Source organism: Ruditapes philippinarum, unplaced genomic scaffold, assembly GCF_026571515.1.
Source record: "Ruditapes philippinarum isolate M1 unplaced genomic scaffold, ASM2657151v2 ctg5640_1_1_1_1, whole genome shotgun sequence".
In the NCBI taxonomy this organism is placed as follows: domain Eukaryota; kingdom Metazoa; phylum Mollusca; class Bivalvia; order Venerida; family Veneridae; genus Ruditapes; species Ruditapes philippinarum.
In genome coordinates this window covers 40194-58314 of record NW_026866245.1, presented here as the reverse complement: position 1 = coordinate 58314, position 18121 = coordinate 40194, and the positions used below count along the sequence as shown (strand labels likewise).

The 18121-nt window shown below is 33.9% G+C and overlaps 1 protein-coding gene across 1 annotated transcript in view; it reads right to left on the bottom strand.

The window, feature by feature from the left end:
• Positions 1-9178: 9178 nt before the first annotated feature.
• The window catches only part of LOC132731889 (ankyrin repeat and SAM domain-containing protein 6-like), a 35616-nt gene continuing 26673 nt past the window's right edge, over positions 9179-18121 (bottom strand). Inside the window, exons 11-18 of the mRNA XM_060718187.1 lie at positions 17693-17828; positions 15978-16098; positions 15104-15296; positions 13177-13237; positions 12598-12665; positions 11351-11467; positions 10289-10392; positions 9179-9898 (exon numbers count right to left, since the gene is read on the bottom strand). Coding sequence (XP_060574170.1) covers positions 9856-9898; positions 10289-10392; positions 11351-11467; positions 12598-12665; positions 13177-13237; positions 15104-15296; positions 15978-16098; positions 17693-17828 — 843 coding nt within the window. The 3' untranslated portion in view covers positions 9179-9855. The remainder of the gene's footprint in view (positions 9899-10288; positions 10393-11350; positions 11468-12597; positions 12666-13176; positions 13238-15103; positions 15297-15977; positions 16099-17692; positions 17829-18121) is intronic.

The window sequence follows — 18121 nt, the reverse complement described above, 5'->3', positions numbered from 1 at the left end:
CAAAGGTCTGCTGGTCATGACCAATCACCATACCATGTTTGAAGTTCCTAGGCCAAAGGGTTCTTAAGTTATTGAATTGAAAGCATTTTTACCTACAAGGTCAATGTGACCTTGACCTTTGACCCCAAATTCAATAGGGGTCATCTGCTGGTCATGACTAATCACCATACCAAGTTTGAAATTCTTAGGGCTAAGGGTTCTTTTGTTATTGATCGGAAATCGTTTTTACCTACAAGGTCAATGTGACCTTGACCTTTGACCCATTGACCCCAAAATCAATAGGGGTCATCTGCTGGTCATGACCAATCACCACACCAAGTTTGAAGTTCTTAGACCTAAGGGTTTTTTTGTTAATGATCAGAAACCGTTTTTACCAAGAGGTCAATGTGACCTTGACCTTGACCCCTTGACCCCAAAATCAATAGGGGTCATCTACTGATCATGACCAATCACCATATCAAGTTTGAAGTTCCTAGGCCTTAAAGTTCTTAAGTTATTGATCAGAAACCGTTTTTGCTTACAAGGTCAATGTGACCTTGACCTTTGACCCCTTGACCCCAAATTCAATAGGGGTCATCTACTGATCATGACCAATCACAATACCAAGTTTGAAGTTCCTAGGCCTTAAAGTTCTTTAGTTATTGATTGGAAACCGTTTTTGCTTTCAAGGTCAATGTGACCTTGAACTTTGACCCTTTGACCCCAAAATCAATAGGGGTCATCTGCTGGTCATGAACAATCACCATACCAAGTTTGAAGTTCCTAGGCCTTAAGGTTCTTTAGTTATTGATCGGAAACCGTTTTTGCTTACAAGGTCAATGTGACCTTGACCCCTTGACCCCAAAATCAATAGGGGTCATCTGCTGGTCATGACCAATCACCACACCAAGTTTGAAGTTCTTAGACCTAAGGGTTCTTTTTGTTAATGATCAGAAACCGTTTTTACCCAAGAGGTTCCAATGTGACCTTGACCTTTTTGACCCCTTGACCCCAAAAATCATTAGGGGTCATCTACTGATCATGACCAATCACCATATCAAGTTTGAAGTTCCTAGGCCTAAGCGTTTTTAGTTAATTGATCGGAAATCGTTTTAACATAAAAGGTCAATGTGACCTTGACCTTTGACCCCTTGACCCCAAAATCAATAGGTCATCTGCTGGTCATGACCAATCACCATACCATGTTTGAAGTTCCTAGGCCAAAGGGTTCTTAAGTTATTGAATTGAAAGCATTTTTACCTACAAGGTCAATGTGACCTTGCCCTTTTGACCCCTTGACCCCCAACATCAATAGGGGTCATCTACTGGTCATGACCAATCACCATACCAAGTTTGAAGTTCCTAGGCCTAAGGGTTCTTTCGTTATTGATCTGAAACCGTTTTTACCTACAAAGTCAATGTGACCTTGACCTTTGACCCCTTATACCCAAAATCAATTAGGGGTCATCTGCTGGTCATGACTAATCACCATACCAAGTTTGAAATTCTTAGGCCTAAGGGTTCTTTTGTTATTGATCGGAAATCGTTTTTTACCTACAAGGTCAATGTGACCTTGACCTTTGACCCCTTGACCCAAAATCAATAGGGGTCATCTGCTGGTCATGACCAATCACCACACCAAGTTTGAAGTTCTTTAGACCTAAGGGTTCTTTTGTTAATGATCAGGAAACCGTTTTTTACCCAAGAGGTCAATGTGACCTTGACCTTTGACCCCCTTGACCCCAAAATCAATAGGGGTCATCTACTGATCATGACCAATCACCATATCAAGTTTGAAGTTCCTAGGCCTTAAAGTTTCTTAAGTTATTGATCAGAAACCGTTTTTGCTTACAAGGTCAATGTGACCTTGACCTTTGACCCCTTGACCCCAAATTCAATAGGGGTCATCTACTGATCATGACCAATCACAATACCAAGTTTGAAGTTCCTAGGCCTTAAAGTTCTTTAGTTATTGATTGGAAACCGTTTTTGCTTTCAAGGTCAATGTGACCTTGACCTTTGACCCCTTGACCCCAAAATCAATAGGGATCATCTACTGATCATGACCAATCACCATACCAAGTTTGAAGTTCCTAGGCCTTAAGGTTCTTTAGTTATTGATCGGAAACCGTTTTTGCTTACAAGGTCAATGTGACCTTGACCTTTGACCCCAAAATCAATAGGGGTCATCTGCTGGTCATGAACAATCACCGTACCAAGTTTGAAGTTCCTAGGCCTTAAGGTTCTTTAGTTATTGATCGGAAACCGTTTTTGCTTACAAGGTCAATGTGACCTTGACCCTTGACCCCTTGACCCCAAAATCAATAGGGGTCATCTACTGGTCATGACCAATCACCATACCAAGTTTGAAGTTCCTAGGCCTAAGGGTTCTTTAGTTATCACTCGGAAACCATTTGGTCTACGGACCGACGGACCGACAAGTGCAAAGCAATATACCCCCTTTTCTTCGAAATGGGGGCATAATTATTTCAGGTACGACCGGGCACCTAAGTTTAACTTCCTTAAAATAAGTTAACAGACGGACATGCTCAGTAAATAAACTCCAGAATGATGGGAGGGGAATAAAACTTATTTAGGCCAATAACAGAAGCTTAAAGTTGATAACATAATTCTGATCATCCCTGTATACAGATGTATGACAATAACAAATTGAGATATGTGACAAATTCTACTTTTATTTCATGTTAAATTCACAACAAATATATCACAATGGTGCAATACATATGAAGTCACGTAAAAACAAAAAAATAATCATCTAAAATATAAGAAGACATTGTATTGCATAGCAAAAGTTTATAGCAATAGTTCATAGCAATAGTTCATATAGTTCATGGACGGATTTCTCTCAATAAAAGCTGCAAGACAGTCTAGATCTATAAATAGAATACAATAAATTAATAATAAATTCTTGTAAAATAAAAAGTAAATAAAAAAATCTATGCAAAAGCATTAACAAATTCTGTTTTTTAGAGGTCCTTAGTCAAAGTAATTTTTTTCCTTATGATATACTCCTCTTTGGAGTCATTTGCAGGTTAGTAATTACCCTCTTAAATATATACAAAGGAAGTTTCTAAACTTTGAACAATTCAATTATGTTTGATACATAATTCAAAACTTGATAAAATAAATATTTTTGTTAAAAAACATGGAGTAAGATTTATTGAATGGCACTGCATGTGAAGTATCAAAATAACTATGCAAAGCAAAAAACGTCTGAAAGCAAATAAAATTTTGAAAAAAACAAGATTGCATTTGTAAAAAATGCCATGCCACCGCATAAATACAACACTAAATAGTAATGTAGGAACACATTTTTTTTGTTTCTATACAGATTGCCATAATGCTAAGATCACTTGCCTATCTGTTATTATAAGATTAGTACCTTAAGACAATAAGATTTTTAATATTTTACTTTATGACATAGTGACTGAAAATCAATGATCCCCAGGGACTGGGCCAATTTTGACCCCATGGCTTTAATTTGAATAATCTTGCTAAAGGTTCACTACACAATGTTTACTGCAAAATGTCTCACCTCTAGCCTTTGTCAATTAGAGAAGATGATTTTTTTAAAGTTTTTACTATTAGATGTAAGGAAAACCTATGACCCCGGGGCAGGGCTAGTTTTGACACTAGAGGCAAAATTTGAACAACTTTGATAGAGTACCTATAGATGATATCATATACCAAATATCAAAGCTCTAAGCCTTGTACCTTCAGACAATAAGATTTTTTAATTTTTTACTATATGTACATAGTGAAAATCAATGACCCCCGGGGGTGGGGCCAATTTTGACCCCAGGGCTATAATTTGAACAATCTTGCTAGAGGTTCACTACACAATGTTTCATGCAAAATATCTAACCTCTAGCCTTTGTCAATTTAGAGAAGATGATTTTTTAAGTTTTTACTATATACATATAAGGAAAACCTATGACCCCCGGGGCGGGGCTAATTTTGACACTAGAGGCAAAATTTGAACAACTTTGGTAGAGTACCTATAGATGATATCATATACCAAATATCAAAGCTCTAAGCCTTGTACCTTCAGACAATAAGATTTTTTAATTTTTTACTATATGTACATATTGAAAATCAATGACCCCCGGGGCGGGGCCAATTTTGACCCCAGGGCTATAATTTGAACAATCTTGGTAGAGGTTCACTACACAATGTTTCATGCAAAATATCTAACCTCTAGCCTTTGTCAATTTAGAGAAGATGATTTTTTAAGTTTTTACTATATACATATAAGGAAAACCTATGACCCCCGGGGCAGGGCTAATTTTGACACAAGAGGCAAAATTTGAACAACTTCAGTAGAGTACCTTTAGATAATAACACGTCATACCAAATATCAAACCTCTAAGCCGTGTACCTTCAGACAATATGATTTTTTTTATTTTTTACTATATATACATATTGAAAATCAATGACCCCCAGGGCGGGGCCAATTTTGATCCCAGGGCTATAATTTGTAAAATCTTGCTAAAGGTTCACTACACAATGTTTCATGCAAAGTATCTAACCTCTGGCCTTTGTGAATTTAGAGAAGATGATTTTTTGAAGTTTTTACTATATACATATATGAAAAACCTATGACCCCCGGGGTGGGGCTAATTTTGACACTAGAGGCAAACTTTGAACAACTTTGGTAGAGTACCTATAGATAATAACACATACCAAATATCAAACCTCTAAGCCTTGTACCTTCAGACAAGAAGGTATTTTAAGTTTTTACTATATGTACATATAGTGAAAATCAATGACCCCCGGGGCAGGGCCGATTTGGACCCCAGGGCTATAATTTGAACAATCTTTGTAGAGGTCTACCAGACAATGCCTTATGCAAAATATCTAAGCTCTAGGCCTTTTGGGTCTTTACAAGAAGATTTTTTAAATTTATTCTTATAATTCCTTTTGGTTGCCATGGCAACCAGAATTCTGCATGGAATGAAATTCTTTGAACAACTTTGGAAGGCCTTCACCCAAGGATCAATCCTGCCAAGTTTGGTTGAAATTGGACTAGTGGTTTTTCACAAGAAGATTTTTTAAGTTCACTATATAATCTATATAACACACACACACACAAACAAACACACACACAGGTGAATCGCTATATGCCACCGCATCGCAGATGCTGCGGTGGCATAAAAACAACCCAAAACAACAAAATCCTGTCTTAAAATCAGGCTTAAAAAAGTTTAACAAACATAGCCAAGTAAACACAGCTAGATTTTTAAAGATCTACAATCCACCTTTATATACTAGTATTCAGTTTGTTTCTTAAGAGGGAGACTAGTCATGCAAAGGGAACACTTTCCAGTTTAGCCGACCCCAGAAGATAAACAATATTAATATATATGTACTTGCTTTTATTTGTGTCTGTTGCCCCCACAGCCCTGCTGTTTTACATATTCATTTCTAAAAACAACGACTACATTCAGAAATACACATCTGAACAGGATAAAAGCATATTATTCATGAACAGTTGTTTATTTTAGGGGTCCGCCAAACTAAACTCTATCCCCAGCAAATATATAGAGATGAACTTGTAAGTCTTGCAATTCCGTGAATACCTTTATGGGAAAAAAAACAACAGCATTCTAATCATTCCTTGGGAACCTTAGTATACATATGAGCCGCGTCATGACAAAAATAAAGTAATGCCTTTGCGACCAGCATGGATCCAGACCAGCCTGCGCATTCGCGCAGTCTGATCAGGATCCATGCTGTTCGCTTACAAACCCTATTACAAGTAGAGAAACTGATACGAACAGCATGGATCCATGCTGGTCGCAAACGCGTTACGTTAGTTTTGTCGTGAAGAGGCTCATATTAATTTGTTTAACCGCTATATAGAAGCAGGCCAGCCTGCATACCTTTCTAGTCGTTTATAAATTTGCCACATCATACAGTTCCAATAATTTCTAGAATTCATATCCTGTACTTAGAAAACCTTAAGTTTTCTAAGTTATCAATTAACATATTATAATGAATGAACATTTCAAATGAGATCCAAGATACTACTTTAAAAATCTACTTTTGAACATCAATTATTTGTAACCTGATGAACTAATCATGCAATAATACAAACTGCAAAACCTTTGTATACAAAGCCAGGTTACCCTGTAAATCTGTTCAGTCTGACCAGGTTATATTCTGATGACTTATAAGGTTGCCATTATTAATAATCCTTTCAGCAATAATAAAATAATAAAAAGTTCAAAGCAGGGAAAAAAGTGTATGACACTAATTCATGCAGCACTGTAAAGGTTTAAAAGAAATGGAAAAAACAAATTTCATGTACAATAACCTTTGATTTCATTAACAAAACCTCAGTACTTACATATATCATGTATATATTCAATTCATCCAGTTATTCGAGTCAGAGTGCCAAATATTTACCTAACAGAATCAACCCATACTGTCAATACATCAAATCTTAAACCCTAACCCTTCTGAATTTCTTTAGTGGACTTGTCCGCCTTCATGATTGAAACTGACCATTATCAGTTTTGGGGGGCATCAAGATAAAAAAAAAATGTTGGTCAGCCACAGCCTGGTAATAGTGCAGGGACACACAGGTTGGCCTGGCTCTTGACTGATGATAAATGCTGATCACTTTCAAGTCCAACAAGTTAAGTGTTTATTTCAGGTTAAGTGTTTATTTTAGGTCAAGTGTTTATTTCAAAAGATACAAGTTCAACAATATAACATACAAATAGAATTTGTGAACATAAAAAACAGTGATATCTTAAAATATCATATACCTAACAAATCTACCATGTAGTGAAGCACTCCAACATATAAATATACAGCACCTTGTTATATCAAAATAAAACCATACCCTAACAGTGTGAGAAAAACAAGTTTATGTTATAAACACACTAACATACATAACTGTTAAACTTTCAATACCAATTTGTTACTAAAAGTGTACTTGCCAATAACTTTTATACCAATTTGTTAACAAAATAGTATTTACCAATAAAATTTATACCAACTTGTTTACAAAATTATACCAAATTGTACATGTATCTTTGCTAAACAGTCTTTGGTTGTTGTTTTTTTTTCTCCAAAAATGTTAAAACATTTATTTACTGTACACAAATCACACAACATTTAGTTCAATCAACGTTTACATAGTCTCGGATAATCCTGAACGTGATTTACTATAAAATCCAAGTCTTCTTTGAAAAAAAAAATGTCACATGAAAAATCTTGTCAGTAATTACAGAGGACATGTTATTGCATATTAACTTGTGTATAGTCCATCCCCTGCTTCTTACCTCAGGAAAATTGTGACATATTGTGTCCAAAAGGTCAACAAAACAGTTCTCTATGCAAAGATAGTTTTTGCAATAAAAAAATAATACATGTAATAATAGTAATAATAACACAAGAGATAAATTGCTTTCAGAAATCACTCCACCGTACATTTTTATAAAAACAAGGGGACAAGAGTAAAACTCAAGAACATGTAGTTATAGAAATACAACATTTTTAAAGAAAAAAAACCAACAAAAACATAAGTTTCAACACAATATAGACATAATACTGGCTATAAATAATCCATGAAAGAAAGTAAGCAAAAAAACTCAACGCTTCATCCTTAATCCATAACACCTAGCTAAATATCTTAATGGACTTGTCCTTGTCCTGAAAATTTCAAAAATTCCCTCTTGAAAGTAAAGCACATTTATGGGTATTTGTCAAATTTAAATAACACCAAAATTACTTTCTGGCATTTCTCAGGAAAATATCAAAGGGTCAGTAATAGAATAAAGATATTTCCTCCAAAGTCACCAATTATATAATTCCAGGGCATACAAAACAACAATCAGCTGCTAACAAGTAAATCACAACACATGTGTGTCTAATACAGTATACATCACAGACAAGAACATATTCAGATCTTACAATAGTAAGCAAAAATATTTCTAACACTTGACAAAGAAAATTGTTTTACTGCCACAACAATATAATTAATGCAAGTTGTATGAAAATACTAAATTTTCAATGGATTCAATGTTATTTAACTTGTGTATTTGCAAATATAAATGTATTTAGAAAATGGACATACCTTTACATTTTTTGTATAAACTTAATTATTATCTTATTTTAAGATCAATAATTGCAATTTAAGTTGTAAATTTATTTCTCAATTACTCTAGAATCAGCTACCTGGATTAACCAGAACTTGGGTTCATACAGACATCCAGTGCCAAAATTCAAGGACTTTATAAGCACTTTTTATCATTTTAAAGCGCTTTCTAAGAAAGGGTCTCAAATTTTACCATGTCAAGCTCGTACCGTCGACTTTCAGGAGCTGCAGGTATAACTTATACAAATGACTTTCAATGATTTCTTTGACAAATGACACGATTATGGGCTAGCTCCATGGGAAATGTGACACATACAATAAAAGTTTTGAAACATTTCTTGTGTTCGAATAAATTTCTTATACAAAACAGCCAATAATTTGTTGAAAAACGATAATCCAATAAAAGCCGGATACAAAAATACCTTAAAAGACCACCAAGTTTTATTGTTTGCCGTGGTAATTTTTAGCATAAAATGATTCTATTCACAAATAGACTAGCCTATTTATCAGGTATTTTTCCTTTAGTTCTCCACAAATAATAATGATTTTGCAATATTAGATTTCACATGAAGTTTTTAGAAATAGAACCAGGTTTTCACAATCTAATAATATAACCTAATCTAAAACAAGACATAAACATATCATTATATAAGTTTTAAAATTACATTATTATTGTACATAATTTTAACAAAAACATATAAATATTTCATGAGACAGAATTGCAGATTCATTTTATTATATATATATATAACACTACTTTCTGAGCTAACTTTCAAAACACAATGGTTAAGAATAATCAGTGTCTGAAAGTCATAATCAATTTTTACCATTTTCCAATAATTTAAACTAAATTTTGTCAAAAATATAGCATTTATAAATGAGCGGCGTCATGATAAAACCAACGTAATGGGTTTTTTTGACCAGCATGGATCCAGACCAGCCTGGGCATCCGCGCAGTCTGATCAGGATCCATGCTGTTCGCCATCAGTTTCTCTACTTATAATAGGGTTTGTAAGCGAACAGCATGGATCCTGATCAGACTGCGCGGATGCGCAGGCTGGTCTGGATCCATGCTGGTCACAAACCCATTATGTTGATTTTGTCATGACGTGGCTCAAATGCTCTTCAAAAATCAAAGAGATATGTCAACAATATTTCTATTATTTATCAATTTTTATATATATAAGAAAAACATGACAAGTAAATATCAACTATTGACCTAAAGGTATTAAATTACCATGATGATTTGTTCCTCCCTTTACGATGGTTGGGCAACACTAGAACTATTAAGATCTTTCGGAAAATTTCCAACTTAACAAAAAGAAAATCTCAAGGCACCCTTCTGTGTATTATTTTAGGCACCCTTCTGTGTATTATTTTAAGATATTTGGGTGAATTTCCAACTTTATAAAGACGGAAAACCCAAGGCACCCTTCTGTGCATTATTTTAAGATCTTTAGGAGAACTTCCAAAATTACAAAGAGAGAAAACCCAAGGCACCCTTTTGTGCATTATTTTAAGATCTTTAGGTGAATTTTCAACTTTGCAAAGGGGAAAACCCAAGGCACCCTTCTGTGCATTATTTTGTAGATAAACCAGCTACTCAGCATTAACCTTCTGTTAAATGAGATGCAAAGGCTCTTAACAACTACACTGGAAAGACACTGCACTGTCTAATGATGATCTATGAATGAATGGGTTGACTAAGTGATGTCTAGTTTAGAGAAATATTGTGACATCATTTTTTCCTATGAGTCTGGGTCCACCTCTCCAGGGTTAAGCCACATTTGTCTGTAAAGTAAAACAATTGAAAGTTTACTTCAAATATTTTCATAAAGGTATGATAAAGGTTGACATTTATTATTACTTAGAAACAAGAAATAAAAGATATATTTTAACTGACTGTCACTATTATTTTTAAAGCGTCTTTTTTTTTTGTCAATTTTTTTTCCTCCAAGTAATTCCAACCCACTTAATTGCCTCTTACAATCACTCTTGAATAAAAGTATATTCTTATGCCTCAACCCTTAAAGGCCAACCTCTCAGCCACAAGGGGTTTATAGAAACATCACTTCATAAAAACCTCTCTGACAAAACAATACAATAGGTGCCTGGCAGTGAAAGGTTTCAAACTGAATGACCAGCTAATCAAACAAGATTGTATATAAAAGTTATATATACTCTATATTACTGCCATTGGTACTCCCAGCATCAGACATCTGTTTTGCTTTTAAAGTAGTCTGGAAATTTGTCATTGTATCATGGAATTGTCGTCTGTCACGAGCCTGTAAAATATACATGTTTAAATGTTGAAAGGTTTAGCTTATGAAAATGTATGATGAATCAAAATACTTATAACATAGTTGATAAGTAAGAAGACAGTAAAAAAATTTGTTTTCTATATCACTTTTAAAGTGACTGAGCTTCATTTTTCAAAACTCGACTTTTTTTTGGTTAGGTTTTACAACGCACCACAACAGTAGAGGTCATATCACTATTTTCCAGCTAAACTGCTAGAGGAAGACCCCTTTGTGCATTACTTCAGGAACTTACTTCAGGAACAAACATACATCTGAGTAGAACTACCCATGTTCCATAAGCTAGCTGGATAGCTTTTTAACATGAAAGAATCCAGAGACACTGAATAGCTAAGCCCAGCTTGAACATACAGCAGTGAAAGTGAAGTGGTTTGAAGTCAACGACCATAACCACTTGGCTACGAATGCCCTCACAATTAAAGACCTTAATTAGGTCATTATAATGGCTATCAGAAGTCAAATAATTAATACAAATGTGTTGTAAAACATTAAATGCTTTCACACTTAATTATTACATCATTTAAATTTTCTTTATCCTTCTTATGTCTTATTGTTTACAGAATATCATTTAAAAACAAAATATACTGCAATTAAACTTATAATAACATTTCCAAGCTATGATTTTTTTTACTCAATTGTCACTTTGCGTTAATGTCTTTAAATTATTCACTACATATATGATGCACAATGGACATGATGTGAAATGCTCTCAAATTATTCTTTACAGACCATGAAAAAACATCGGAAAAAATAAACCACTTAAAAATTCACCTCATAAACAGCTTTTGATAAGGAATATATATTCTTTCATTTTATTTTTACACATTGAAAAAAATCGACTTATCTAAGTCCAACACATAGAAGTTTTTCTGTATGAATGATGCACAAACATGCATATCTCAAAGCAGTGGTAACAAACATTTACCTTTCCTGTGTTTAATTCAGTAATTTCAGTGAGTATCTGTTTGCGAGATTCTACATGGGAAATGCCTAACTCTGAGAGATCATCATCAGTCAATGTGAGGAAAGCCTCCATATCAACCTGAAACAAAACACAAATATGCAAAATTAGAGCAGAACTCTAACGGCATACGGGAAGTTTCCATACAAAAGCAGTAAACATATTTCATCATAACGCTTAATTTTTACTTAATCCTTTGATCATTGGTTTAGTAAAGACATATTTGTCAAAGCTTGAATGCGAAAAAAGTTCTTGCGACTTATATTAATCACTTTCGATTCCCCTTCCTGGAACACACCAGAACTGGTGTCATATGAAGAAACATGGTTGTGACCCAATTAGGGCTTGAACACATGATCCTTTGGGTTGACAGGCACTAGGCCACCACTCCCCTTTGATCATTGTTATCCTTTCACAAATACACAAGTACACAAATCTAAGTGTTCTCAAATGGAACCACTTGTTCAATACTACTATTCTCAGTTATTCATTGTAAAACAAGAGCCTGGATAATGCAGAATTTCATTACTTCAAAAATGACCATAATTCTGTCCAAAACCAGGTTTGACTTATAGGCCTTGGTTAGTGATATCCTATTATGTTCTCAAATATATGTGTGAAGTTTTAAGTCATTCCCTTCCTGATTTTTTATGGAGCTACCAATTTGCAAGCCAAAATTTAAGCAAAGCGTGACTCTAATGCCTTGTTGAGTACAAGGCTCTCCTTATTCGTTAAATAGTCCAGTTAATTAATCAAAGAATAGCTTCCAGGCAAATGTATAGCTTTTTGTATTCATTTTTTTTGGAACAAGTTATTTCAAGAGATTCCCCTCTGAACAAAAATAATTTTCAAAGAAAAACAACAACACAAAATCAGATTGATGCTTGGAAATTTTATGCTTCTAAACTGGGAAAAAAAACATGTTTTGGCATTAGAAATTCCTTTTTTTAAGTAAATAAGGAAAAAAACGACCTAGCTACAGGAAGAAAAGTAATTCCATACATTGTAAGATGTATGTGTAGTAAATTACACCATGAAGAAAATCACAATAAAATGAACACTTAAATGAGTTTTGTTTCTGGTTCATCATAAATCTAATAAATTTATCAATAATACAGGAACTTGCAAGTATTTCCAAGTAATGAGTTATTATATAAAAATATTCCCTGCAAAATATATTTCAAGTCATCTATTAAGATAAATTTGCTAACCTCTTGCTCTTCAAATATAGGATGATATTTTTCTAAGGAAAGCTTCTTCAGTATACCAGATAACTCATCTGAAAAAGAAGAACAAATTAAAATCATAACTTACAATATATAAATTTAGTACTGCTCAAGCCGGTGCTAGGGGGCGGTGAGGGATGTTGCACTTTTTCATTGTCCCTCATGTACAGACTCAATCAAACTGAGTCGGCAATTTTTATGTAGTTTTGTTGTGGTTAACGCTTCCGAGAGATTACCCTTCTTCCAGACTTTTTATTTCTTATGTACTATTATTTCAATTACAGGTATATTTAGTAAAGTACACAAGTTAAATGTCTAATATTATATTATCTGTTGCTTTTACCATTGCTATAGAAAATATAAAATTTAAACATCTTCCAATTAAACAAATTGAAAAAAAAATGTGTTTATGTGCAATTGCCTGTGCATGTGTTTTTTTTTTTTTTCAACAACAAAATTAAAATAGTTAAATAACACCTTTTACAAAGCATTTCATTATTTAAAATGATAATACAGTTGTTTTTTTTAAAGAGTTTTGAATTGAATACATTATGTGTAAACTACCTCCAGCTCCAGCCTCGTGTTCACTGACTGAATCCAGCATAGGACCATTCTCATCAGCATACTAAAATCATAAACCATACATCATTAATGTAAATACAGTAAATTCAACTTAAAACGATACACCGCTTAAAACGATATACCGCTTAAAACAATTTACGACTTAAAACGATATACGGTTTAAAACTATATTCCACTAATAACCATATAGCGGTTATAATGACGTACCGCTTATAACGATGTACCGCTTATAACGATGTACCACTTATAACAATATACCGCTTATAACTATGTTGTTTCTGCAGTCCCGACTCTTGTTATCGGAAAATGGATATCACACTGTCTGGACATAATGATATAAATTTGGCGGTTCCCTGAATATCGTTATAAGCGGAGTTTATCATATATCTATGGTTTTGATAAAGCAGTGTTCATACAGTAATTTTTTCATAAGATATTTTATGGACAACATTAGAAAACATAAGTTGCTTATATCTATTATTAGAATTAATTTAGGCTCACTATAGGTATTTTATACTCATATAATAATTATTATTTAATTTCAGTTATGTTTAAATACTTTTTTGATAAAAACTTGAACTTTTAAAAGTACTTAAAGCCCAATTATGCTACAGAAATGATTTTTATTTCTCAAATCTTTTGATGTTCGGCATTCAGCTACTGTATTCCTAGAAATGTTCGCGGATACAATATTTCGCGTTTTTCACAACGTCGGCATTTTCGCGGAGACAAACTTTCGCGGATTTGTAGTAGCCGTGAATTCCGCGAATATTAAGTTGCTACGGTGTAAAGTACAGTTTTATTAAGTCGCTACGGTGTAAAGTACAGTTTTTGGAGGCTACCTTTTTGATGCATGACCTTGCCTGTTGGGTGCTTTTGAAGTCGCGCCTAAAGCGCTACGTTACTCGATCCCTTTTTTATCTATTAACTAGTGGTACAAGGACAGATGTTCAGTGAACAATTTTATATTTCCTTACCTTTTTCACTAAATGATTAAGTAAGATTTAGTCAGACCCGTTAGCTTTTATTCTCATTTGAATCATAACTGACTTTATCTTCAACATGTCGATACGTATTTTTTAACACAGTATCGGACTGTACATCGCTTTCATTATAACAACATAACAGCTGTTTATCAATATAGCACTTAATTGCTATTGTACTTTTAACAAAGGATTACACCTACTCCAAGCAAATTAAATCCAAGTCATTCAATGTACGCAAACTGTAAATGTGTTTGTAAACGTCGTGACTAGCGAATAACGTCAATAAGCATGATAATTACTAATAATTGACATTTCAATTTTCAGGGTACAAACTCGTATCAATAACATACATAAATAATTCTTCACACATTTCTATAGCACCTGTGTTCATATGATTTTTGTGTAAGTAGATTACAATGAATATTCTGCACGTTTATGTTATATTTGGTTGAAGCTAGCAATGTTCGCGGGTTTGTTTTCAGTGACCTATTCGCGCGGAATCATGCCTACCGCAAAAGGCGCTAACTTAAAATGCGCGAAATCTTTTCTAGGAATACAGTATAATGTTACTCATTGGCCAATTACCTGAACCATCTTTTCCAAATGTTGCTGTTTGGCAATTGGTATAGTTTTTGGTGATTTAACATTTTGTATGGAAGTCAAAATACTTCTTTACTTACATTTTGCTACATTTATAAAACATGGTTTCACATTCAAAGTCACTTTTTTCAGGTAAAAAAACATCAAAAATGCTCCAAATTGAAAACCATTATTTCAATGTTGTAAACTCAAGTTTGCCCTTTGTAAAGAATGGAAGAATTTATTTGTCTCTGCTTTAAGTTAACATTACTCTCTTCTATTTTTCCCAGTCAAATGCAAAATGATTACTTTACTCTGATGCTCTAAATTTAACTTCAACTCACCTTTCCAGGAGTAGGAGATGGTGAAGGTGTAAGTGTGGAAGTTGTACTTCCCTTTGAAGAGGTGCTCCGTCCTCGTGAGGATCGTATCGGTGTGACCGAGGAGCTACCACTTGTGCCACTAGCACCGCTTGTTGAACTGTTCGGGGATGTTGTATTTGACATGTTACGAAATGCTGATGGAACTGTAGGTCTCCTACAAGTAATCCACGAATACTAAATAGAAGTTGCAAACTACAAATAGACGTCAAGCACTATTGTAAACTACTGAGCGACATATCTACATATCTAGCTTCTTTATATGAAAAGCTTTGTTGGCTAGAAAATGTTCTGTTGATATTTGTTGTATTCTTTAAAATAAAGTTAAAATACATGTGTCTAGAGAATGAAAATTCCATTCGTCCACTTGTAATTATGAGAAGAATTTAAGAGAACTCGATGCAGGACTAGTAGAAAAATTTGCCTGCATCTACTTATCCTGCAGAATAAGTAACTCTGAAAACATTTTTCAATGCCTGAATGAGTAGAAAAAATGCCGACAGCATATTGGATTTCGATGCTACTCTTCCTGCAGGACACAGGACGAGTGACTCTAAAAATATTTTTTTGATACCTGATATCTTGAAAGATACTATATGTAAACAAGATAGGGATGTAGAACAACATGTCAAGAACACTGTGTATGTTTATGTTACTTTATTTATCAATCTGTTTCCGTCAAACAATGACCTTCATCAGGATAATACAAAGAGGAAAATAGTGTAGGAAATGAACCAGTAAATCATGCATATTTTTGGGGTCAACCAGTCTATGTCTAGGAACAGTAAGTTTTATATACCAAAATGTTCACAAGGGTATACAGAATATATAAACTCACCTTGGCATGAAGAGTCTAGAAGGAGTTTGAGATAAGGACGAGAACATTTGATTTCTCTCTGATGTATATGATGTGGATGATGATGATGGTGGAAGGAACAGCCCGGTACCCTGGTAATCACCTTTAATTAATATACAATGTGCATCAAATATTTCATGCGTGAAAATCTGTTGTTAATTCAACAAGAGCTGTCGGTAGGACAGCAACGCTCGACTATTCTTAGTGCTTGATAGTAAAAAAAATGCTTGATACAGTTACCTCCTCCTGTCTACAGGTTGGGGTCATGATGGTGAACAAGTGTGCAAAGTTTCAAAGCCATATGTCAATGGACTTTGAAAATATTTGAACTATTACAAAAACTTTAACGTAAATTCTAAGTCGAAAAAGGGGCATAATTCTGTCAAAATGCTTGATAGAGTTACCTCCTCCTGTCTACAGGTTGGGGTCATGATGGTGAACAAGTGTGCAAAGTTTCAAAGCCATATGTCAATGGACTTTGAAAATATTTGAACTATTACAAAAACTTTAAAGTAAATTCTAAGTCGAAAAAGGGGCATAATTCTGTCAAAATGCTTGATAGAGTTACCTCCTCCTGTCTACAGGTTGGGGTCATGATGGTGAACAAGTGTGCAAAGTTTCAAAGCCATATGTCAATGGACTTTGAAAATATTTGAACTATTACAAAAACTTTAACGTAAATTCTAAGTCAAAAAAGGGGCATAATTCTGTCAAAATGCTTGATAGAGTTACCTCCTACTGTTTACAGATTGGGGTCATGATGTTGAACAAGTGTGCAAAGTTTCAAAGCCATATGTCAATGGACTTTGAAAATATTTGAACTATTACAAAAACTTTAACGTAAATTCTAAGTGGAAAAAGGGGCATAATTCTGTCAAAATGCTTGATAGAGTTACCTCCTCCTGTCTACAGGTTGGGGTCATGATGGTGAACAAGTGTGCAAAGTTTCAAAGCCATATGTCAATTGACTTTGAAAATATTTGAACTATTACAAAAACTTTAATGTAAATTCTAAGTCGAAAAAGGGGCATAATTCTGTCAAAATGCTTGATAGAGTTACCTCCTCCTGTCTACAGGTTGGGGTCATGATGGTGAACAAGTGTGCAAAGTTTCAAAGCCATATGTCAATGGACTTTGAAAATATTTGAACTATTACAAAAACTTTAAAGTAAATTCTACGTCGAAAAAGGGGCATAATTCTGTCAAAATGCTTGATAGAGTTACCTCCTCCTGTCTACAGGTTGGGGTCATGATGGTGAACAAGTGTGCAAAGTTTCAAAGCCATATGTCAATGGACTTTGAAAATATTTGAACTATTACAAAAACTTTAACATAAGTGGTTACGCCGACGCGGACGCCGACGCTCGGGTGACTGCAATAGCTCTACTTATTCTTATCGAATAGTCGAGCTAAAAATGATACTGAAACTTTCATACTCCTTTTTTTTTTTTCCAACAAAATTGAAAAGCGTTGCTTTTAACACATAACACATTAAGAATTGCACAAATATGCTATTTTCAATTTATTTCTGAGTATATTTCTTAATTATCATTTTCCATATCTTTCTGTTTTAAGTGCCCAGCTTGTCTATGTCACAAATCAAATTTTTATATTTAGGCTTTTAGACCTCAGTGGAGTTCCTTTAGCACTTTTTATTTTCAAAAATCGTTAAAAAGTAATTAAAACAGTAATATTACCTGAGGAGTTAGGACTTGGGTTACTACCATTCTGTGTAAATCTAGCAGAATTTGTGGGAGATATTTGACTAGTATAGCTACTGTGGTTCTGTAAAAACTTCATAGGACGTAAAATAGGCCGCTCATGACCGGAACTCTGAAATGACAAGATTTGATTTTAAAAGCATATTACTGTAAATAAAGTTTCAAACAAAACAAAAAACTTTATGTTTTGGATTGCAAATTATTCATATAATAATTATGTAAAAAGTCATAAAACTTTCAAATTATACTTCTTTATTTAGTCGTAATTTGTGTAATTAAACATTGACCCAAATAAATTTTCTTGAGCTATCAATAGCTGTTTAATGTGTATTTCTACAAAATTTCAATGAAATCTGTAAATATCAACAAAACAAAACAGAGAACAATATAATAAGGCTATAAAAC